This window comes from Channa argus, chromosome 1 (genome assembly GCF_033026475.1).
Source record: "Channa argus isolate prfri chromosome 1, Channa argus male v1.0, whole genome shotgun sequence".
Taxonomy (NCBI): Eukaryota; Metazoa; Chordata; class Actinopteri; order Anabantiformes; family Channidae; genus Channa; species Channa argus.
The window spans coordinates 8,634,824-8,659,755 of record NC_090197.1 but is presented as its reverse complement, the minus strand read 5'-3'; the positions used below and the strand labels follow the sequence as shown (position 1 = coordinate 8,659,755).

The window sequence follows — 24,932 nt, the reverse complement described above, 5'->3', positions numbered from 1 at the left end:
CATATTGGTTGACCTGGCATAACACCAGTGGTTCTGTAAACACCTTGTAAGCAGCCAGATACACAGATTGGTGAAATAAAAGTAAAGGGGAAAAAGAACTCCTGCAATTTTCTTGGTAGACTGTACTTGTTACTAGTTTATAACATTGGTAGAATTATGCTGGTTCTCTAGAATGTGTAGAATTGGTGCCATGGAGAATTAGTTCTGCTGTTTGGGGTCAATGCTAATTTATGTACCCAATTAAGGGTTTGAGAGTTGCATAGTTTTTTTTTCTTAGTTTCAGTGTGAGACATTTTTTTTGTACACCTGTGTTTTAGTTACTTTGCTGTAGATTTTCTTAAATATTGTTCTCTCCTTGAACTTCTACATAAATTCTTATGCTCAAACAGTGGACTGAAATTCTGTTCCTCTAAGCCTATTGTGTAACATCAAAACAAAGTGATAGAACAACAATTCAAATTAAAAATTACACGCACACAGATTATGGTTTTAGACATTTGTTTTTTATTAATTGGAAACTTAAAAGAACGTAAGTGTTCCTCAGCAGTAGAGGCTGAGAATCCAATATAGCCTAACACCATAACTTCTGAACGTTGTCTGTTCTGAGCTGTTTGCCACCTGTCCTGTCTGTAAACTGACCTGGGGACCAGGGAAAGGGACAGGAGGTAAAGTAGGTGGTGTCCACCCAGCGATGCATCATTAATGAACATGTATCATTGATAGCGTCCACTCTCAACAGGTGGAGCGGTACAATCCCCTGTTCGTTCACCCCCCTGGAGCCTGAAGGCAGGCAGACAAAAACATACAGGTGTCTGGAGGATGGTGATCTCTACCATCCCTCATGCTGTCACATTCAGATCTGTCCACACAGACTAGGATAATGTAGTTTAGGTATCGCAGGGCATTTCTTCAGGCGCATTCTCCAGGCGGGACAAAAACTGCAGGATCAATGAGTGGCACCACTGGACCCCCGACAGCCGTGCTTGGCTTGGGTTTGGACTTTAGTGGACCGTGGCATCAGGGAGCCGTGCAGAAGAGCAGAACCATGGTCCAAACTTGCCTGTACAGCAGCTCAGTGCACCCTGCATCCACAGCAGGAGGAGGAAGCAGAGGCACCAAAACCCCTCTGAGGCTGCCTTCTCTCATAGCTTCAGCCAAAAGGCCTCAGAGGAGAAGCACCACGGCCCGTCTCAGGTAAACTGTAAAAACTTAGGCTGAACACGCTGTGGCGACCCCTAAAGGGACAAGCCGAAAGCCCCTGATCCTCGAATACGAAATTATGTTACAACATGAACAGTTCAATATAGGTGCTAGTAATGTATATGAAAACAGAAAAAGTACCAAAAAAATTAAAACGGTATAGTTGAAAAGATTTAATTGAATTTTCTTTGTGAGGAAGAACCAGGTGAGTTTAATTTGCTTCAGATGTGCTGTATTTACGGCCTTTTCATTCAAGTGTGACCCCACACTATAAATTCCTGCCTTCCATTATCTCCAGCATCATCAAGGACTACAGTAAAAGTAATACATATTTATAGGTTTTTAAGTTTCTCAAGTCTGTATTTTGTTTTTAAGGAGGCAGAAGACAGATTTTGCAACTACCATAAGTTTTACTGTCAAATTCTAAGAAATAATCCAGTGTAACTACGACAACCTTGATTTTGGTCTGGTCTTATATTAAATACTGGGAATACGATCACATCAGCTGTAAGTGGTTTTAAAGGTATTTATTGTATGGGAAGACTAAACTCTGATTCAAAGCTAATGCTTTTATCTGTGCTGAAAAGGAACTAATAACACTTAAGTGTCTGGTGCATATTGGTTGACCTGGCATAACAACAGTGGTTCTGTAAACACCTTGTAAGCAGCCAGATACACAGATTGGTGAAATAAAAGTAGAGGGGAAAAACAACAACTGCAATTTTCTTGGTAGACTGTACTTGTTACTAGTTTATAACATTGGTAGAATTATGCTGGTTCTCTAGAATGTGTAGAATTGGTGCCATGGAGAATTAGTGCTGTGCACTGTAACACTGTGCACTGAATATTTTGTATTGCGAAAATTAATATCAAATGTAAAACAAAACATTTAATACCATATTTTGGAGCACTGAAAATGTTTATACATATTTAAGCAAAGATTCCTAATGAGAATGTATCTTCGACAGTGTGTTTAGATAAAGAACATGAGCACGTCCTAATGTATCCTTCATGCCGCTGCATCCCTGCAGCTCTAAATGGGGATTAATCACCTGCCTGTCATCTCCACCCTCTCATTTTCTCAACTATTCATTTCAGCAAAAGCGCCCGTCAAAGTGCAGGTTGAGCACTTGACTGGAATTACACTGTAATTGTTTCTTGTCTGGTGTGTCCCACTTTGACAGCCCTTTCAGCAACACATGGATCGCTTTAAGCACAGAATACAGGGTGTCGGAAATCTCAGGTGTGTAAACTGATCCGCTGCCTGGTGCAGCGCCCAGTTGTGCCACTCAGAGGAGGGAGAAACCCGAGTGAGGCTCACACACTTATACACTAATTGATGGCCTTCACTCATCAAGGCAGAACAGCCTGTGAATAACCAAAGAAAGAAATGTATTTATTTTTATACTCTTTTATATATTTTTCTGATTATTTCTGATAGCCATCCTAACAACGTGGGTCTGCGGATTAAAATACAAATCAGTCCATAACTTTAGTCCACGCTCATAAATATTATTGCTGTTATTACATTTTGTACAGGCATCCATATTTCCCAGAAGAGTAGCAGGGATTCGGTCCCCCCAGCATCACCTACCCTGGTCCTGAAATGATCTGTCCTACCCACTGCAGACTCCCTAGCTTAGGTGTGTTCAGTCAATGAGAAGCTGAAACATACCACCTTAAATGAGGGTGGAACTGGAAAAGGCAAAGTGAGTTTGTATCTTCCAGGTGATTGACAGCACACACCTGGCCCAGGTAGTCGGTAGGGCTGGTATATAGTACTAACATCCTGCAAATATGGACACATACCCATCAGCTGCAATTTATGTTGAGTGTGTGTGTGTGTTTCATGACTAAATCCCAACTAAGATGAGGTAAATGCAAACAGATAATTAGAAAGGTACCACACACTGCACGTGCAAAACAATGGTACATGAAAACAACAAGTATAAGATAAAATAATCATCTGAATGAGACATTATAAAATATAAATACAAAACAGCTATATAGCGTTTGTCTCAGATTGTGGCTTTTGCTCTAATGTAGGAGGAGTGAGGGCCTTTACATGTCTGTGCAAGGTCCACTGTCTCATAAACCGTTCATGTGCAGGGACCCATTTCCCTTTAGCATCAGCATCGTGTAAAATGTTTATCATGCTTAAACATTCCATGATAAACGTGACACCAGCTACATCCTCCTTGTGTGTCCTCCTTTTCTCCACAGTCTCAGCGAACCCTCTCTTCTCATCCCAAATGATAATGAACTCTTTGAGGGAGTCTCCAAAAACCGTCGTCACAGTGCTTTACAAAAACAACCACCTCCTCCTCCTTCATTATCCAAGTCCTCTACACTGCTCTCATATAGACCCTGCGGCCGATCGGGGACCTGTCAGCCTCATCAACAGCCAGTCCAAAGCTGTAGGGGACCGGCTTATATCCACTTCTCCCAGGCGATCCAGCTCAGCTCCAAGCCCAGACCAATGAGACGTCATTCACACAACCCGGTTCTGAGCGCACACGTAGGTGACCTCCGACCTTCACCAGTGCAGGGTCAGGAAGAGCCTTTATCTGTCATCGGGAAACCGTGTCTTCCAAGCTGCAGTCAGCGCCCTGCTATGGTTGTTGCCACTGCTGCTCCTGGTCCAATTCGTCCTCAGCTTCATGTCTTTCTGCCCACAGAGGTGGAGGGAGAGGTCGACATTGAATCTGTGGACGAAGGCTTCATGGATGAGCTGGACACCAAGATGACCTCTCTGACGGTCCAGCGGGGACCATCAAATGCAGTTTTACACAGCAAACTGGCAAAAACAGATTAGTCTCCTGCTGTTATACTAAATAGCCACGAGTAAATGACCAGGTGTGTCCACAGTCTTTTGTGTACTTTGGTTCTGGAGCTTTTGTTAATGATTTGGGCTTCTTATCCTAATACTTCAGAAAACAATGTTAAAAGAGTTTGTTTCCAGCTTTGTGTAGGGGGAAGGTCCTTTTAGTTACACATGATGCCACTGTGCACAAAGCCAGGTCCACAAACAAAAGGTTTTCCTGGATTTTTGTGGAAGAACTCAACTGGCCTACACAGAACCCTGACCTCAACCCCATCCAACACCTTTGGGTTGAACTGGAACTCAGACTGTGATCCAGGCTGCAAGAATAAATCCCTGCAGCTAGGTTTGAAAAACTGATGGAAAATCCTCAAAAGAAAAGAAAAGTCTGTTATAGCTACAAATTAGGGGGCCTGGGCGGTAGAGCATTGGGTTGGAATGCAGAGTGCCGCGGGTTCGAGTCCCACCCCACCATTTGTGGCCCAACCATCCACCAAGGGCATCGTTGGTGCCGGTCCTGAGCCCGGATAAAATGGGAGGGTTGTGACCAACACAGAGAGACCTTCACAGACAGACCCTGATTCACACTCACATTCACACATTAATTTCGAGTCACCAGTGAACCTAACACGCACGTGTTTGGACTGTGGGAGGAAAACCTGAGCACCCAAAGGAAGACCTACACAAGCACAGGCAGAACATGCAAACTCCATGGGAAGCCTGGTGGTAGATTCAAACTAGCAACCTTCTAGTTGTGAGACGGTAGAGCTAACCACTCCACCATTATGCTGCCCAGGTAATTTTATTTTTTATACAAAACTTTATTCAACGATGAACTGTATTTCAAACAAGTACACAACATACAGCAGTACCAACACAATTACGTAGGTACAGTACATATAAATTAAAGCAAAAAATTATTTATTTTAGATTCCTATGAGAAAAATTGTGTCATCTAACACAGAAGGTGCTATTTTATGTGGTTAACTTATACATACCATTTAAAAAAGTGAAATGCTGAAGTTTCGTCTTGTATGCATCTTTTGATCTTAAACGCAAATGTACTCGGTGTTCAGCAAAATCAAATAAATTGCTGTTTAAATACCTTTCGAGGGAGCTGAACTTCAGGTCAAGTTAAGAGTTTGAAGTGGCGCTGGTGGTGGAGCACATACTGCATGTCGGGCAGACATGTTGTTGTGCACAGTTACATTAAATAATAAATGCTCTGCACTTATTTAGCACATTTCTACTTTACTGGTCCCTAAAGTGCTTTACTCTGCTTCTCATTAACCCATTCACACTCACAATCACACACACTCACACATCGATATGCAGTTGGCCTGCAGCTACAGGGAGAAACCAAGTTGAGGTTTAGTGTCGCCATCAAGAACACTTCGACATGTGACAGGCAGAGCTGGGAATCAAACCATCAACCTTTGGATTGGTGGAAGATCCCAAAACATGATGCAGTGTTTTGCTTACCTCGCCCTTCAGGAGCTTGTACTGCCCGAAGTACAGTTATAAATCCAGCCCGTTCTGTCATATTTCTCTTTGTAATTTCAACAGTTTAGGAGGGTTATGCAGGTGAACATAAATTCACAAATTAATTGCAACAAAGTATTTAAGTTGGGACTTTTGCTGAAATGCAATCACAGCTAAAGAACAAAGAGCAACGTTTTTTGTAAATACATTTAGAAAGAATGTAATATTTGATGACTGCAACACACTCAAAACAAGTTGTGTCTTTGTACCTCACATAGATGAAGTTTCACAGAGCTACTTGCAGTTTTACCTGTTTCACCTCTGGGGGCGATAATGAGCCCCGAAATTGTGGTAACGACTTACAAGTAAACAGAAGAAGACCTGCACCCTGCCACAAGCTACACTGGATGCAAACGCTTGTAGTTCGGTGCATCTCAAAAGTATAGCGACGTTGTAGACTCAGTTTTAAATGCACAGAGTCGTATTTTATTTGCAAACCCCAAGAATCGGGATTTTGAGCCATCATGGCGGCTACGGAAACTGGCGATGGACACCATCGACTGGCCACCAATCAAGTCTCTTCTGTCCAAGTGGCTGGCGCGGTAAATTTTTTATTTTTTTTAGTACAGTGTTATGGCTGTAAACATTCATTATAACCCTATAAAATGACTATATCTAGGACGACTCTGCGTAGAACAGGTATTTGCTTAGCGTAGTGGTTAGATACGGTGGTGTGCGGACGTATTTACGGTTAGCGTTGGCTAATGTTCACGGGCTAACGAGGTTGTGTAGGTTTATAAGCAGCAGGCTAACTGAGCGTTAGCTTAGCCAACGTTGAGCTGGTTGTTCCTGTATTTACACATTTGTGAACATAACACAGTCGAGTCAACGGGAGCGACACGAGCAGTGTCAATGACTAAATCAGTCCAACCGTTTTCAAAGTCGTGCGACGTTGCGGCTGTTTGCGAACAGCTGTGGAGCAGCAACGTTAGCTTAGGTGGTGTTTACATTGCAGCAGCGTTGTTGCTATTGCAAGCGAGCTGCCTTGACTTGTCGTGTCTGTGGGCTCAAAATACAGAACCGAGTGTCAGGCTACTTATATCACTTCATGTTTGTGTTTTGTCAGGTACTTTTGTGCATGCATGCAATCTACGATCCCATTTAAGCCAGATTCTTTCTCTGCAAGGCTGGTTTTGTGACAGAGCCATGCCAAAATGATGTGCCGTAAACTTCGGTAAAAACTTTTTTTTTTTTTTTTTAACATGTCCTTAAACCAGAATTGAGGTTCCTGGTAGTGGTAATATGAATGTATGTGGTCCCGCTTTGCACATACAGTATTGTTCAAAAATAACAGTACAATGTGACTAACCAGAATAAACCAGGTTTTTAGTATATTTTTTTATTGCTACATGGCAAACAAGTTACCGGTAGGTGCAGTAGATTCTCAGAAAACAAACAAAGACCCAGCATTCATGATGTGCACGCTGTGCAATTGGGCAATTATTTGAAAGGGGTGTGTTCAAAAAATAGCAGTGTGGCATTCAGTCCCTGAGGTCATCAATTTTGTGAAAAAACAGGTATGAATCACGTGGCTCCTATTTAAGGTTGAAGCCAGCACTTGTTGAACATGCAATTGAAAATGGGTCGTTCAAGACATTGTTCAGAAGAACAGCGTACTTTGATTAAAAAGTTGATTGGAGAGGGGAAAAAGTATAAAGAGGTGCAAAAAATTATAGGCTGTTCAGCTAAAATGATCTCCAATGCCTTAAAATGGAGAGCAACACCAGAGAGACGTGGAAGAAAACGGAAGACAAGCATCAAAATGGATCGAAGAATAAGCAGAATGGCAAAGGCTCAGCCAATGATCAGCTCCAGGATGATCAAAGACAGTCTGGAGTTAACTGTAAGTACTGTGACAGTTAGAAGACGTCTGTGTGAATCTTTTTATCTCTGTTTAAAAAAAAAAAAAGGCATGTGCAGAAGAGGTTACAATTTGCCAAAGAACACATCAACTGGCCTAAAGAGAAATGGAGGAACATTTTGTGGTTGTTCTTTTTAGGTCCAAGGGCCACAGACAGTTTGTGAGATGACCCCCAAACTCTGAATTCAAGCCACAGTACACAGTGAAGTCAGTGAAGCCTGGTGGTGCAAGCATCATGATATGGGCATGTTTCTCATACTGTGGTGTTTCGCCTGTTTAGCGCATACCAGGGATCATGGATCAGTTTGCATTTGTCCAAATACTTGAAGAGGTCATGTTCCCTTATGCTGAAGAGGACCTGCCCTTGAAATGGTTGTTTCAACAAGACAATGACCCCAAAAACACTAGCAAACCAACAAAGTTAATGTTCTGGAGTGGCCAGCCCAATCCCCAATCGAGAACTTTTGGGCATACAACTAAAATAGTTTAGTGATTCACTGAATTGCTAAATCCTAGAAACAAAAATGTTCGTACAAAATAGTTTTGAGTTTGTACAGTCAACAGCAGACACTGCTATTTTTTTGAACACACCCCTTTCAACTAACTGCCCGATTGCACAGTCTTACGAGCGTGAATATCATGAATGCTGGGTCTTTGTTTGTTTTCTGAGAATCTACTGCACCTACTGGTAACTTGTTTGCCACACAGCAATAAAAAAATATACTAAAAACCTGGATTATTCTGGTTGGTCACGTTGTACTGTTATTATTTTGAACAATACTGTAAGCCCTGAATGTCGTCACTCGCAGTGTGACATAGTACGAACAGAGGGACATGTGTACAGCCCTACCTCTGTGTTTAAAAAAATAAAAAAATAATAATAAAAATAAAAGACAAACTCAGCAAAGACTCATAAAACTTAAAAAGGTCCCACTAAACTAGACTGAGTTGGGATCTTTCAGAGATACAGTCTATTTACCATAGTACAGATTGGGTTCTTGTTGTTCCCCTGATAGTAGTTCCAGGTGTACTCACAATTTTACCACTCAATTACTTTAATTATTAAACTGGTTTATTCAGGGAAATGATCTGTCCCTTACAGTGGGGACAGAGATCAAACTGGGATAACTGACATTTTTCTCGCAGAACAGAATCCTAGTGGTCATTCAGTGTTATGGGTTTCAATTCTGTTGACAAAGGACAAGTTTTGTTTAGTTGCACTGTTCAGAAACTAGCAATGTGAAACTTCATGACTTAAAATAGGAAGTGTGATTTAAAAAACAAACAAACAAAAAAACAACAACAAGACATTCTTTACCAGCAAAATTCTGTCTGACAGGCCATATTTTTTTGGGCTTCTTGTTCTACACAGGAAACACTGGAGAGAGATGCAGAGCCGATGGAAGCTGCTGTAAAGGCTGAAGCATCAGCCGACGTTGGAGACCAAGAGATTGTTGGTGGGTCTACTCCTGTATTGTCTGGGTCACCTCTTAATGGAGATGAGGACAAATGTGTTGTTGCTAAAGAAGAAATGGAGTGTAAAGAAGCAAAACATGCAGAGCCCAAGGCAGCTGTGGTGACGTCTCCCCCATCTGCATCACCTCAAATTCCATCACCTCTAGAGTCGTCCTGCACAGGAGAGAAATCGAGCACGGTTTTGATTCGTGCGTGTGAGCCAGATAAGACCTCGGAGTCTGAGAAGGACAGTACGGAGGTGGAAACTGAAGAAGAGTTTGAGTTAAAGAAAGACAATGTTATAGCAACGGACAGAGGCTTAGATCATAGTCCTGCACGACCGGATATAAGTGAGGATACAGAGAAGGACTCACCTTTCGATCACAAGGAGGTAAGCACTGAGGAAAAGATGGACCTGGATTTTGACACTAAAGAGGACAATGCTAAACAGCAGCAGGAGGAGGAACAGGAGTCTTGTGGCTCTAATAAACTAAAGATTTCCACAGCGGACGACCTCGATGAGATGATGGATATTGGCACGGTGGATCAGATAGAACAAGAAGCTCACATGAAAGAGGAAGAATGTAATAGCTTAGATGCGGAAAGCAGCCGCTCACCTGCAATTTCAAATACAGGTACAGTTAATCAAACCTTCTTCTCAAGCTTTCTCAATTATTTATGATGCAGTGAAACATTTTCAATCAGTAGTTTAATGCAAAGAAAAGGCGATGTTCATTTTAGGAAAGAGGATCTTTTTCTACATTATAATAAACAGGAAACTCTTTCTTGTGATAAATATATTTTCGTGTGTAGGCCTTACATTTTCAACCACTACATATCTTAACACTCACACTTTTTAGATCTTTATCAGGCTTCTGAACCACTGTTCAAGGAAGGTTTGTATCTGTTTTCAGCCAGGGCATCTTTTAACATGCTTCCATTGGTTGCATACACTTACATGCCCTGTGGAAATGACAAGGCGGCATTTGTCTTTGTTGAGTAATTTGATTTATTAATTATCATTTACCTGGATTTTATAATTGGGATAGGGGATTAAACCTGATTTCCACAGGTAGACTCCTCCTGGAGAAAGCAGAGTTCTCTGCCATGTATAATCATGTTTCTAACTGGCTTTTGTACGCGACCACATACGCATGAAAAAAGCTGCAGAAAAAAGCCAGCAGAAGTGAAAAGCTGAATGAAAGGAGACAGAGAGCAGAAGCTCTGTCTAAAGTCAGACTGTAACTAACACGAAGTTGCCCGCATGTGTTTAACAGTGTCACCTTCAGACGTTTATTTAATGTGGTCTGGGCCTCTTCCTCTAACGTTTTTTTATTTATTATTTTTTAAATTATTATTAATTTATTTATTTATGTCTTTCACCAGTCATGTTAAAGACACTAAAGTCAGCTGTTACACACACAGTGTAAACCAGGAAGAATTGTATTCTGTTTTCAAGTCAGATATAAAGTAGAAGTCTGATTCGTTATCTACTGTACACACTGATTTACAGTAACCAGGTTAATTAGTTGCATGTAAACGTGTTCCGTGGATACCAGAGAAACCTGGTTTCTCTTCATTCATATTCATTTATTTCTGTGTTTTTATTTCCCCTCACAGCCTCAGTGGCAGAGGATAGCAACTCTGTTGAGGAGGAAACTGATGTGAAACCCCCTGTATTGCCACCGCCCACATTTGAAGATCAAGTCAAAGATGTTAAAGTGTCCTTAGATTTAATGCAGTCTAGCTCGTCCCCATCGTCCGAAGCCACGGCCAGCACAGGTGAGTCCCCTCGAAATAACGGCGCTCATGACCTTTTCAGAAAAGATTAAAAATGGGGCTAACGGTACATGTTTTCAGGGAGTCTCTACAGGAAGACATTTAAAGTGTTACACGTCACAAACTGGTACTAGATGTCTGATTTTCAAAAAGTTAGAGAAAATGGCCAGACACACAAACCTGTTATACAGTGTTTGATGGTTTCCTAACTAACATCTCAAGGAGGAGGAAGTTCTCAAGGAGTCTAACTGTCAACAAGTATGTGATGGAAATGACATTTTCATCCCAGTTGTTGCTGTACCGTTGCTATCAAGTTTGGGTTTTAGAATAGTTCCCTAAATAAATTGGGTAAAAACAGAGAAACCTCCCAACATGTGGAGATTTGTGCTGCTTGGTTAATACCAAACTTTGTGTTGTGATCATGAACTGTTGTAGCTTCCATTGTACTATTTCATCTACTACACTACAATTCAGAACTGGCATCTCTGAAGCATTGTAGGCTTAATAATTACTCATATCTTCAAACTAAAAGTAAATGCCTCAGAAAATAAACATGGAAAATTATTAGCTGTTAAATCAGAGACCATGCGATTTCATCCAAACGTTTGTATGTTGTTGTTGCTATCATTGACTTATTTATCTTCTCCATCAGGTGTTTACTTCCCCACAATTAACACGTTGCTTATGTTGTGTAGGACGAGACAGCTCATCACCAGCGACCGTAATGAATGGGATGAAGGTGGTGAAGTTATCAATTCCAAGATTAGACACTGTAAGTAAGAAAACCTGCTTTAAAATGTAATTGAAAACAATATTGTGTTTACTTGCACTTTAGTAACCTGGTTACTTATAGAAATCAGCTTTCTCCGGTAATTGAGGAAAAGGGTTTACGACAGTTTACAACCAGCTTACTGTAAATCTGCTCATGCAGCAGCAGAGTAATCTGATTTCTTATTTTGGAAGCCTGGATCACAAAATTCTTACTGTGCAATGACAGATGCTCCCTGACTTTTTTTTTCTTTTCTTTGTTTCTTTTTTGCTGTATTTGTGTTGCTGCAGAGTGAAATTGCACGGAGGGGAAAGACAGGGTGGGGGGACACTGTTGTGAACAGCCTGAATTAAAAAAAAAAAAAGCACCAGCAGTGATGGAAACAGACTTGTACTAAGCACTTTGTGTTAGATTTTCTGTTGGGAAATGCATTGCTACTCTAACGATCACTTCCTCATTTAGTCTTTTATTCAACTGATTACTTAAATCCATGTAAATGCACTGCACGGCTTGTTTGACACAAAAAGACTCAAAATGAAAATGCATCTCCACAAATTAATCAAAATTAATTAAAAATATAACTGGAAATAATTGCTTGCATAAGTATTCATAAGTATTCATAAGTATTCAGCCAAATCCATAACTGGTGCAGCTAATTGGTTTCTAAAGTCACACGGGTTGTTAAAGAGAGATCACCTGAGTGCAGGGAATGTGTTAAGGGATCGTAGTGTAAATACACCTGTATATTCTACCGGTACTTAAAAGATGAGAGTAAATACTACTAATAAGCTCTTTATAGTAATCCAGACAGAAGTAAAACTTTTGTGTTTTCTCTTGTTGTAGGAGAAATCGCAGGAAGGATCACAGCCAGTCAAGTCGTCTCCTTCACCACCTTTGGTCAAGGTGAAAGATGAGCCTATAGATGATGAGTACGAACAGGCTCTGATATCCTCTACATCTACAGCAAGTGTGAAGGATGAGCCCAATACCACAAAGGTGGCGCGCACCTCTTTTCACACTAATTTATAGACGTTTTACTTGTTGCTTGTTATTTACTTGCCAGGAATCATACAAAACGTCTCATGTGAGCCACCTCATATTTACAACACGAACTACAACTGTGTTCAGACCAAAAAATGCAGCCCTCTCAATCATTAACCTGTCCACTCGGTCACTGACACAGAAGAAATCTAGAAGAGTGAACCCCCTTCAACTTCTGCTGCTGTGTGTTGCACTGCTCAGTGATGCACAATACATGCAGATATTTCTGCTGTTCACCTCACAGTCTGTGGTATAAATGACTTAATAATTCTACCTTAATAACTGTACAGACATGTAAAATTCAGAATAAGCTGTCGTCTTTTATCAGACATTGAGTCATGATTGGCTGGATCCAGAATCACTGGACCTTCTATGATCCCTCACTGCTGTCTTGTTGACAGGATGACTTGAGGATTGGATCAGTCTTCTCCGTGACTTCAGGTGCTGAAACACAACTGATGCCCATCCTCAACCCTTTGTCTGGGCACATGTCCTGTTCCCACTGCAAGAAGAGCCTGATGAAAGGACAGACAGCTTTCCAGAGGAAGGGCTCCCCGGCACTGTTCTGCTCCACCAGCTGCCTCACCATATCCCTTCCCACAGTCAGAGGAGTCACAAAGATCTGCCACAACTGCCAGAAGTTAGTGTTGGTTACTTGGTTTTTAAGAAACGCTCTGTTTAATATGTCTTACTCTTGTGTACATTTGCTGCACATTTCACATACATTTGCACATTTGTGGCTAATTAGGACCTCGATGGTTTTCACGTTGGAGCAGGATACATGTCACAAACATTAATATAATAAGATCTTGCTGAAAAATTGGAATTGGACATTAACCCTCTGTGGTACCTATTATTATAAAAGCAATGTCAGAATCAGGTTTGATTTACCATTAACGATGCTATAAAGATTTTGCAGAGATCTGTGCACGTGTTTTCATGAGCAGTAAAATATTGAACATTGTATACCTGCACAAAAGAGAATCCTATAGTTGTGCTACTACATTTCATAATCATCAAAAATGACAAAAATGGAAATATTATACGGTAATACAGTTTTCACCTGTGGAAACTGTATAAGTGATACTCTTGAATTGGTGCAGTAGAGGATCTGTAATGTAAACATAGCAAGAGCTTTCTGTTATTTTTCTGTTTTAACTACTTTGGGATACTACTACTAACTGTAGTTACTTTCTGTACATAGGCTTCAATGCGTTGATTAAAGATTTAATTATTTAATTTTTTTTCCTCAGGGTGATCTTTCGTCCTCAGGACGTCATCCTGGCTCCAGATGGTAAAGGAACCATGAAAGAATTCTGCAGCCAGAACTGTTTGACATCTTTCAACTACAAGAAAAACGCTTTCAACTTAAGAAAAACCATAGGGACCAAAAAAACACCACAGCCAATAACACCACAGTCTCTCTGCAGCATGTGCACAAGATACTGCATTGTAAGTCCGACAATGGCTGGCAGCGAGTCTTGTTTTTGTTAATCTGCCGGCTATTTCTTTCTGTTGATTCTTCACCATTTTTTAATACGTCACAAACTAATTCTCATCATAATTTTGTAATTTCCCAGAGTTTTAAGATTACATCTCTTGTTTTCTCGGACCAATAGTCCAAAATTTAAAGATATTGAGTTTAAAGATAAATGAAAGAGAAATGCAGACAAATACTTGCACATGACAAGCTGGAAACAGGGATGACAGGGACAGAATGTTTGGCCTTTACCTGTCTAATGATTATGAAAATTATTGATTTAAAAAGTTATTGATTTATTTTTTTTTTTTTGTTGATTAACTAATCAAAACGCCAACTTGAATCTAGAGATTAAAGTACACATTTTCCTTCCTACCTTCCATACAATTATAAATGCAGCTATAAACAACAGTAATCCACTAATAGAAATAAAACCTAAATCGTGGATTTTTATAAAGATTATTCTTTGAATCAATTGCACCAGTATTTGAGCTAAAGGAAGCCAGTGTTTTGGTCACGTTTACCAGAGAGTGAGTTACTCTTGTTACACTCAGATTTGTCCTATGAAATTGTTTATATATTCTCACAATACAAAAGCAAAAGATACAGTTATTTATATCCCGGCCTTGGTAAACTGTTCCTTTTCCATATTTGCTTCAGAGCAAACATGAAGTGATTCTCAGCGGCGCTGTCCACAAGCTCTGCAGTGATGCCTGCTTCCAACGATTTCGCACTGTGAACAACCTGTCAATGGCTGGCTGTGCGAACTGTGGCTCCTATTGCAACAATAAGCCGCTCATGCTGAAGCTGGAAGACAGCAGCAAAACTGTGTGCAATACGGAGTGTTTGGCCAAGTTTAAAGAGGTATAAAAAAAAAATCCAATTCCCTACCAAAAAACATGATTTCCTGTACTTTTAGGAACTGTAGGCCAGACTGGAGAAGGGTAGATCTGTCGTTGCTATGTAGCTCTCATCCTTCTGTCGATTTCTTTTATTTCCCTACAGAAAACGAAAATAACTCAGCCCTGTACAATGTGTCGCACCACCCGTTTGCTCGCGGAGATGGTCGACAACAAAAACAACGATGACTCCGTGAACTTATTCTGTAGCAGCAGCTGTGTGATGGCTTTCATGGTTCAGACTGTCAGTGCATCAGGTACTCGTAGCAAGTCTTCAGTAGTAAACTGGTGCTGATATTGTTGATATTCAATATTCCGCTCCTGGCCATGTTTCTCCAGTTGTACGACTTTCTTTTATTAAAGGTGCGCGATTGAATTGTGATAATTGTGGCAAAAACACTGTACCGGCCTACCACCTAGCCATGTCGGACACATCCATCAGGAACTTCTGCACGCTGCCATGTGTCATGGCTTTTCAGGTAATAAAGACAATTTAATCAGCACACTCAAAAATACAGTTCTATTAGCAGTCAAGCTTTAAAATGATAAATGTGCAACTAATGCTTTTTAAAATCAGGTCAGGTGGGAGTAACAGCTGAAATTAAATTGACTTGTTACATAATTAGTTACACTAATTACCATACATTTTATGGTGAAACGACAAGTACTGTTGGAAAATCTGCCTTTTGTTGCAGTGATTTTTCTCTCAAGCTTCCTGTGGTGCTGCTCTTTTCTGTAGGAAAAGTTTAAGAAGTCGCAGAAGCAGGTGAATGTTTTTACCAAGTTGCCAATAGGATCTGCCCAAATCCAGGCCACTCCTACCACACCTCAACAAGATGTCTCCAAAGGTCTGCCGAAACTGAAGTGTTCCCAGTGTGCCCGCAGCATAACTTTCAAACCTGAGCTCATCCAGATAAAGGTGATTTTTACCTTTTCAATCTGTTTTATTGTTCAAGTATGCAAAAGTACAAAAAATGGGTCTCGGTGTTGGCTAAACCAGCAAAAACCGAGAAAAATACTACCAGTCAAACACATAAGGCAACACAGACATTGTGATCAAAATAAAAAAAGAACTAGAAATCATTAAAGCTATAATAATAAATAAGTCGATGACGGGTCAGAGATGATCTCCTAGAATCTAGGAACTAGATGACCTTGATTGTACACTGCCTGGCCTGCTGGCTTGGGACTCGCGATAACTTTTAATTACATGTTTTAATTTAAATTAAAAAGTAAAAACATCAAAGTATTCACATTCTTCTAAGGAATTCTTCTATAGGCCATTGGCTTAGCTTTTATCATAACTAATTGACAGAAGGGGGCCCTTTTTCAATTCTTTGTTTGCAGGACAAGATGGTTTTTGTGTGTAGTGTGGACTGCTCTCATGAGTTCAAAAAGGCCAACTACGTGACGAGCCTGTGTGAATACTGTAAGATTGAAAAGATCACCAGAGACACCAAGAGAATTAACAACAAAGACTGCTACTTCTGCAGTGATGGTAAGAAGACAAAGGGAAATGCATAATGTCAGAAATAACAATTTCTGAAGCATTGTGGGTATTAATAATAAAGGAAGTTCACTTAAAACTTGTCCACTTGCTCTTTCCAGGTTGTAAGCTCCTCTTCAGACACGACCTGACTAAAAACTGGGGGAAACACTGTCACTCCTGCGTCTACTGCCACTGTGTCTCAAAGAAGCTGGTGACAGCTCAGTATGGAGGCTCAACGGAGGATTTCTGCTCTGAGGAGTGTCGCTCCAAATACACCATGCTCTTTTGCCATGTACGTAAGCCTCAGTTGCTAATTAAATTCATAAAGTAAAGGTGATAATTCTGATCACTCTAATGGAAACACGTACTTACCGTCTTTCCTAAGGTTGCCAAGTGTGACACCTGTGGGCGCAAAGGGAAACTGAAGCAAAGTCTGCCCATGCTGGGGGAGGTCAAACACTTCTGTGATCTGAACTGTCTGCTACAGTTCTGCAGTGATAAGGTGTCGTCACAAGGCGAGGTCTTCAAAGATTTTTCAGGTAGCAGCCGCCCAGAACAACGAGTATCCTAAATATCAGCAGAGATTGGACTAACTACTAAAGTTAGCAAGGGATTTTACTTCTGAGCTTAAACAAAAGATCAAAAATATGCCACTCTAAGAAGTTTTATTCAGAACCCGTTTATGTTTCTGAGATGCTCCATTAATACACGGCTTCAACTGACTCCCCTATATCTCCTCTCTATTACAGCGACAGGGGAGGCCACACCTGTCATCGCCAGTGTCATCTCACTTGCCAGCCCTTCAACGGGGAAGTCTAACGTTTCCGACAAATCTACGCAACAAAGTATACCTCACTTATTTATATAATATTGTTTCTCAAACTTATAGCCATTGTTGATTCATAGTTGGCCATTGTCTCCACAGACACAGTCTCTAACTTTCAATCAAAGAACACCGGAAATGTAAGTTAATGTTTGTTTGTTAAATATATTTTATGAATGTATATAAATGCCTAAAAGTAATTTTAAAAGGAAATATAAAGAAATAAATGGGGACATTTTGGTGTTTTCATAATGGTAATTTATGGTACTTTACATTTTTTTCCTCATCATTTATTTGTGCTCCAGGCCAGTATACAGACAGAAACAGTAAAACTGCATCCTCCATCTGGCCCTAAAATCCTGAAGAACAAGGCCTTGCTCTGCAGACCCCTGGTCCAGAACAAAGGGGTCTCCTGCAAAACACAGACAGCTGATGTCGAGGCACAGACGGGTAAAAGACAACATTGCTCTACACTCATCTGTCAAACTGCACGGACAAGGAATCACAGCTCAACAGTTGTTCTCACACAGTTGCATTTTTTTTTTATTTATAATATTTCTACAGGAAATTATAAAATTGGTTTTCCATATTAATAGGTATTGACAATATTGATTTGAACATTTCATTATGTGACAAACAAAAATCCTTTGCCTTATTTAATTCATCCAGTGCACTTGCTATTAAATTGTATGGGCTGATATCATGTAATTAACAGCATTGCTGTTAAAATTGTATTCACTTGTAAAACCTCTAATTGTTTTTTTCCTCTAATATAGATGATGCCTTTCCTAAAATTATGGTCCTGCCCGTTCCAGTACCAATTTATGTTCCTGTACCCATGAACATGTACAGCCAGTGCACCCCCACACCTGTGGGTCTTCCTCTACCAGTACGTTAAGCACTGCAGCCCCCACTGAGCCTGGAGATAAGCCTGAACACCTACAGGTGTCTCTTCAAGAGACTGCTAATGGGTGGTTACCTTTTAACTCTGTCTTCCACAGTTGCCTGTGCCCATGTTCCTTCCTGTCACAATGGACAGTGCTGAACGCATTGTGGAGACCATCCAGGAGATCAAGGAAAAGATCCCGTCTGATCCATTCGAAGCTGAGCTCATCCTTATGGCTGAGATGGTGGCGGAGCACGATAAAGACGACAAACAAGAGAGACCGAAGGAGAAAGTGGTGGAGAAAGAGACAGAGGGACAAGAAACGCTTGCTCCAGAAGGTACAAGAAATAGTTTAGATTTTGATTCTTGTCCTTTTACTGTTAAAGGAAACACTGTCATCTTTTCGCTTTGCCTTTCGCTCTTTGAATGCCAACTTAAAGGTTTCTCACATGATAAAAACATACTTCATAAATACTTTTCACATACTTGATGAAGAGCTCCCGTGTTTATTTCACAGACCACGTCAGTAACTACAGCGACGACTTGGATACAGATGAATTGGCCAGTTTACTCAACAACTGGGAAGACACCTCCTCGGATGCGTGTTTTAAGTCGCCCGGTCAGCCATATTGCCACGAGAAGCTCAACCCCATCATAGATGTTCCTGTAGGAACGCCTAGTGAGCCTTACTCTGAGCCCCCACCTGCCGGTCCACCGCCCATGGACGTCGAGGCTGACTTTACAGTTGGTGAGAAGATGAGATGTAAAGTATGTATAGAAGAGAATCACCCCCTGTCAAAGCCTTCACATATTGTTGTTTCATATCCTGAAATGACAGCACAAAAACTCATAATTTTTCCATCTAGATTTACTTAATGTAGGTTATAACATACATTACATTACAACATATAGGTGAAAGAAAAAAGAGCAACAGCTCTGAAAATTAATGTAAAAAAACTGCAAAATTTGACTTGGTAAAGGATCGCTCCTCTGTGGAACAACCTTCTACTTTAGTTACAGCTGTGACACTTTTTGGATACTTCTCTACTAGCTTTGAATGCCTAAGCAGTTTTTACACATGCACTGGAATCCTGAAATTCTCCTGACTTTGTCCAGAGGGGCTTTATGTGAGACCACATTATCTGGACTTTATCCTGCGAGCCCCCTGGTACAAAGTTCATATAATGTTTTTTTTAGATGCAAGGCTCACACAAGTCTGGAGTTCATATGTAAAACTCTTCCTTACAGAACTGTTCAATAGGATTCATATTTGGAGTTTGACTACACCTTTCATTCACTGTATGTCAATTTGGCTGTGTGCTTTGGGTCATTTTTATTTTATAAGTGGACCTTCTTCCAAACTTCAGCTTTCTGGCAGAATTTTTGTGGTACTTGGCCAAATCCCTTCACCCTTCTATCCTGACAAGCTGATATTTAATTTGGCTTTATTGTCTTTGCCACTCTCTCATAAAGCTTTGACAACTCAAGAACCTGGGCAACATGTAGTTTATGTACAGTCACTCCCATCTCACTCCCAGTCTCCTTCTTGCATTGCCCCTTGGTTTTTAAGGGCAGCCTGCTCTAGGCAGATTTAACCATTTGCTACATTCCTTCCATTTCTTAATGATGAATTTACTGTTATCCAACAGGTATATAATGACTGGGAAATGTTCTTGTGTCCATCCATTGACATGTGCTCTTTAATAATCTTAATAATCTTTTCACAGAGTTGATTGGAGATTTCTTTTGTCTTTACGATGTAAATTTTGGCCAAGATACCGATTGACCAGTAACTGGATCTTCCAGATACAGGTGTCTTTATACTAAAATCATTTAAACACATTCACTGCACTCAGGTGACATTTTACCAGCTGCATGAACTTACTTTGTAGAGAACTATTTTCACTTTGACATGAAAGTGTCTGTTTTTGTAAGTTTTGGGAGCACAAGCCAAATTAAATTGACCAGCATTTACGTAAGGTTGTAATAAAACAAAAGGAAAACACTTCTAGGGGGGTGATTCTTTTTTGTATCCACTGTACAGATGTATAAAGTGCTAGTTTAAAATTGATTAATATTCACGAGTTATATAAGTTTTGTCTACACCTCGGCCCAAGTTTAAATAATTTAATTAGAAAATGCACAGATTCATTCTGGGTTGGCAAAATAATACATCACAGTGTTCTCTTAAATCAGGCTTTGTGCTTGATTTTGTGTTTCATGTGCTGTAATTGGCAGAAACCTTGGAGAGGATGGCTCGACAGAGAGAGCAAAGTCAAAAACCTCCAAGCCCGCCGCCTGCTGCCCCACGGCGACGGCAAGCTCACAGAAAAGCAAGAGAAAAGAGGGTAATTAGACAAATATTTAAAGTTAAGATATTGAATAGCTATGGATTTGCACATCCATCATGCATCCCCTGCCTCCCTCTCCACTTTATTGAAGGGTCGTAAGTCACAGAGATTGTCAAAAGCAGGTGAGGCAGCATCTCAAAAAGGCTCAACCAACAAAGTCATGGCTGTAGAGATCCCAAAACTGAAGAGCGACTATGGTGTTGATGCCTGGAAGCGATGGATCCAGTGGAGGCAAACTCAGCCCAATTTGGAGAAGCCACGTTTTGGTTGTAAGTCTGGATTCATCCTAAATACAGCCCCTGCTGCTGACATAGGGTAGATATGTGTGCACCAAAAACAAGCTAGTGGCCTTTTTCTAAGTATACATCTTGCTTTCAGCACGACCAATGGAGTTAAAAGAAGACCTTCTTCGCTGCACCACGGCTGAGCTGAGCTACGGCCTCTGTTGCTTCATTACGGAGGTCAAACGGCCAAATGGAGAGCCGTACTCCCCCGACAGCCTGTTCTACCTCTGTCTCGGCATCCAGCAGGCAAGTTAGGCAAGGTTTTTTTTACATATAAACACAAATTAGAGCGGCACAAATAATACTCTTACATTAGCTATTTTTTACAGTGGCTTCTTGCAACATTTAAACAATAATAAACACACATGCATGTGTTCAACACAGCAATAAATGTACATTAATAAATTTCGACTTCGACATCACCAATATTAAGAATAATATGTGTAATATGTTAGAACACACCAAAAATGTAGTTAAAAGTTACATTACAGTGAAATAAATGAATATGAATTGTTATTGCTCACATAACCCATAACTCCAAAGTGTCATCTCTCTGTAGTACCTGTTTGAGAATGGGCGTGTGGAGAACATATTCATGGATCGCTTCTACAGCAAGTTTTCCACGGAGTTCACCAATATGCTAAGACCTTTCAAACCGTCAGTCACAGCCAGTGGTGAGTTATTGCTTAGGTCCATGCTCTGTCTAACAAGTCCACCTTTAGACCGGACTTATCATATCTCTGTTTTCTTCTCCAGGTTATATCCACTCTCGTGTGGAGGAGGAGTATCTTTGGGACTGTAAACAGCTGGGGGCGTACTCCCCCATTGTCCTACTCAACACTCTGCTCTTTTTCTGTTGCAAATACTTTGGCTTCACCACAGTGGAGCAGCACCGCCAGTTGTCCTTCGCCCATGTCATGCGCTGCACCAAAACCAATCAAAACAACACCAAGACCACGTTCTTACGCTTCTATCCCCCTATATCTTTAAATGAGGCAGAGACAGGTACTGTCATACCTGAGGTCATATTTATATGTTAATTTCATGCCAACATGAGGTAATAATACAGGAACAGCAGTCAATAATGTATTGAATGTAATTTAATTTTAAAATTAAATAGTGTATTTTTAGAGGATTTTTATTTACTGCCATGCACATGCACATGCACATATACATAACAGGAAACCGTTCATTTTCGACTGGATTTCAATAACAGTTAATGGTTAAAAGGGTCTGAAGTTGTGGTTGTGTGCTGTATCCTCTTTAGATCCGGAGGTTCCAGCCAAGAAGCGAAAAGAGGAGGAGAATAAAGAGGACATCCTAGAGATGACAGAAAACACAGAGAACCCTCTCCGCTGTCCGGTCAGACTGTACGAGTTCTACCTCTCAAAGTGGTGAGTATGCAGCAGTATCACGCTGAAAGATAACATGTTATCACGAGTCTCATCATAATGTTTAACTCCTTATTTTGTTTTTTGTTATTTTGTTTAAACGCAACCTCTTGTGAGCTTCTTTTTCCCCCAGTATTCAGTAATCTTCACTATGTTGGGAGGATCATGATATACCTAATGGCTCTCTGTTTATATTGTATGACATTTAATACTGTGCTTTTGGAGCTAAGCTGGCTTCCTTTTGTGGTGCATGATGCAGTTGCAGCTTACATGGACTCACTGATGTGAGCATGAATTGAATTTCACAGATAAAGGGTATGTTTTAGAAGTGTCACTGTAATGTTGGAGGAAGCTCTTTAGATTTCTCCATCTAGAACTGTTGAAGGTAATATTTATTCTCTTTGCTTGGTTGCAGCATTTTATTTATCTTTTTTTTAAATGTTTTTTTTTTTTATTGTCAGTGGAAAAAGTGAGAGCTCCGTATTGTCACTGTGATGGGTCTGTTCACCCAGAATGAGCAAGCAGAGAAGTAGCACTTTCCAAGCATACAGGAAAAAAATGAATAAAGGTGCAGTGAGAGGTACAAGAAATCCACCTAGTTTCGTTTAATGGCCAATGTGAACAGGAAGAATCAACGCAGCTAATAAAAACTGTTACACATGGGCACCCAGCTTTTGTTTTAAGATAGACATGAAAAACTGTAAATGTCTTCATTTTAATGTTTTTAGATTTGACTCTGCTCAAATTTAATATTAATTATACTGGTTATTGTGTGCATTTTTGCTCAAGGATTTAAATCTGTTGACCTTCTCAATCTTTTTCTTATTGTTTCATAGACATAGGTCTAGAATGAAATCTTACTTGCTTGTGCTATATTCTGGTCTCCTCAGTCGCCTGGTCACCATATTGACTTTAATCACTCTCTTCCATCCAGTTCAGAGTCGGTCAAACAGCGCACAAATTTGTTCTACCTTCACCCTGAACGCTGCTGCGTGCCCAACAGCCCTCTCTGGTTCTCTTCCACCCCCCTGGATGACAGCACCATGGAGGCCATGCTCATTCGCATTCTCACTGTGAGGGAGCTACATCTCAGGAATGCAAAAGAGGGAAGTGTGGAGATGCAGACAGCTGATGATCCACCATTTATACCAGAGGAGGAGGATGATGGGAATTCTGAGTGATGGATCAGCAGTTTGTGGTGTTAATGTTTGTTGATTAAAGGAAATTTTATTTAAACAAACCAATAAACACATATAGACTGAAAACATCCTTCACATTCATAAGTTCTGTGTGGGGAATCGCAAAGAAAGCCACTTCCCAAACATGGTCATCCAATGCTTAATGTTCAAATGCACAGAATTGGTGTAGCCCTGACTTGAACACTGAAATGCAAAGCTCAGCTCAGCATCAAGACACATAACTGCACTTCTGTGTGGATGTTAAATGGTTGCTTCTAATGTATGATGCTACTTTTTAATGCTTCCATGTGTTCTGATTACTTCAATTCTTGTGCAAATAATCCTTCCTTCTCCTTGGAAGGATGGCGGTCTACAGTGAAAATCACATTTGATTTTCTTTGCTCTTCAGATCAGGTAAAAAGGTCTCAAAACATCTTTGTGATGTAGATAAAAGTCACTGACCATCATCCTGAATGCAAACTTGCATTTGTTTAATTTCCTATCCTTGCTATGATTTTGGTGTCAGTCTTTCAAAGAGTGAGGCTAAGTGTTTTAAATAGTCCGACTCTTGTTTGTATTAACAGTTAATACACCCTGAGGTTGGAAAGTTCAGAAAAACCTTAACTAAATAGCAACATGTCCTTGAAAACTCACTGGAAGTTACAGATGCATTCCAGTGTGTTACATGCCAGTGGATTTGTGTGTGTGTGTGTGTAATATCGCATGGTTCAATTTCTTTTCCCGAAGCCTTTTAAACTTACCATGCTAAAACTCAGACAGAATTTACAAAAAAAAAATTATGTTCATCAAGTAATCTTTTTTTTTTAAAAAACGGTCAAGTCACTTGATTGTGACGTAATGGTGATCTGTGATTTTGTGTCTTTTGTAAAATTGAAAAAAAAAAGTCAGACTGGTTTCTGTATTCCCTCTAATCACATCTGTAATAGTGTGCACATTTTCTTCACTGAATTAATGGTAATTGATGTGAATTGGTTCATATCTGTTTGAAAATTACTGACAAAGCTGTCTTTGGGAAAAGAAACTAGTTGATTAAGCACTACAGTAAACAGAAGATTGAGATTTGACTCCTATTAGGCATACAGTTTCATCCATAGCATCCTCTGAGACATTAACTTTTTGCATAAACACGACCCCTGTATTATATTAAATAATTACTGTCCCTTCATGTATATCTTGGTTATATTAACCCCCAGTATATAGAGTATGGCTGCCGAGGGTCTTTGACTATTTTCTATTCTATGTTCTTTTTAAATAAACACTTTTCAAAACATTACCTGTCCACGGAGACTGAGGTTGAAGGATACTGAATGTCTGCATGCATATTTTAGCTGGTGGTAGAATTACTACAGTTCACTACAGAGTAACTGTACTAATGCCAGAATGTGGAAATAATTACTAGTAACAGACCTACAGTGATAATGTAATCACTGCAGAAAGTGTAATTAAAGTTAGCAGTATAAAAATACTGAATATACTTAAATATAACTTAGAATATTATGTAAAACCTATTTTCTTTCTTTCATAACCCGTTAAAGTGAAGCTCATTTTAAATCTTGTAGGGCTATCATTTTTATTATGGATTGATCTATTTTCTTTATTCTCTGATTGTTTTGTAAAAAATCATAAAATGGTGACCTTTACCAAAAGCCAGAAGTGATACAG

General features: G+C 40.1%; 1 protein-coding gene across 7 annotated transcripts; it reads left to right on the top strand.

Annotated features, from left to right (window-relative positions):
* The first annotated feature begins 5,862 nt into the window (after positions 1-5,862).
* LOC137104113 (zinc finger MYM-type protein 4-like) lies at positions 5,863-24,540 on the top strand. 7 transcript variants are annotated; one of them, XM_067485162.1, is made up of 28 exons: positions 5,863-6,105; positions 7,280-7,406; positions 8,797-9,514; positions 10,500-10,661; positions 11,354-11,430; positions 12,271-12,423; positions 12,870-13,108; positions 13,722-13,920; positions 14,609-14,812; positions 14,954-15,104; positions 15,211-15,326; positions 15,587-15,766; positions 16,195-16,345; positions 16,456-16,628; positions 16,722-16,875; positions 17,086-17,181; positions 17,262-17,299; positions 17,465-17,609; positions 17,936-18,048; positions 18,161-18,383; positions 18,563-18,793; positions 20,284-20,393; positions 20,488-20,665; positions 20,775-20,926; positions 21,240-21,354; positions 21,437-21,685; positions 21,948-22,074; positions 23,006-24,540. In XM_067485162.1, exons 1-28 carry the CDS (start codon positions 6,050-6,052, stop codon positions 23,250-23,252), a joined length of 4,884 nt encoding a protein of 1,627 aa, XP_067341263.1. In that variant the 5' UTR covers positions 5,863-6,049; the 3' UTR covers positions 23,253-24,540. The 7 variants fall into 7 exon arrangements, with proteins under 7 accessions (XP_067341263.1, XP_067341340.1, XP_067341184.1 ...); XM_067485083.1 differs by having other exon boundaries at positions 5,864-6,105; positions 7,291-7,406; XM_067485378.1 differs by lacking the exon at positions 7,280-7,406 and adding an exon at positions 6,630-6,737 and having other exon boundaries at positions 5,864-6,105.
* Positions 24,541-24,932: the final 392 nt, after the last annotated feature.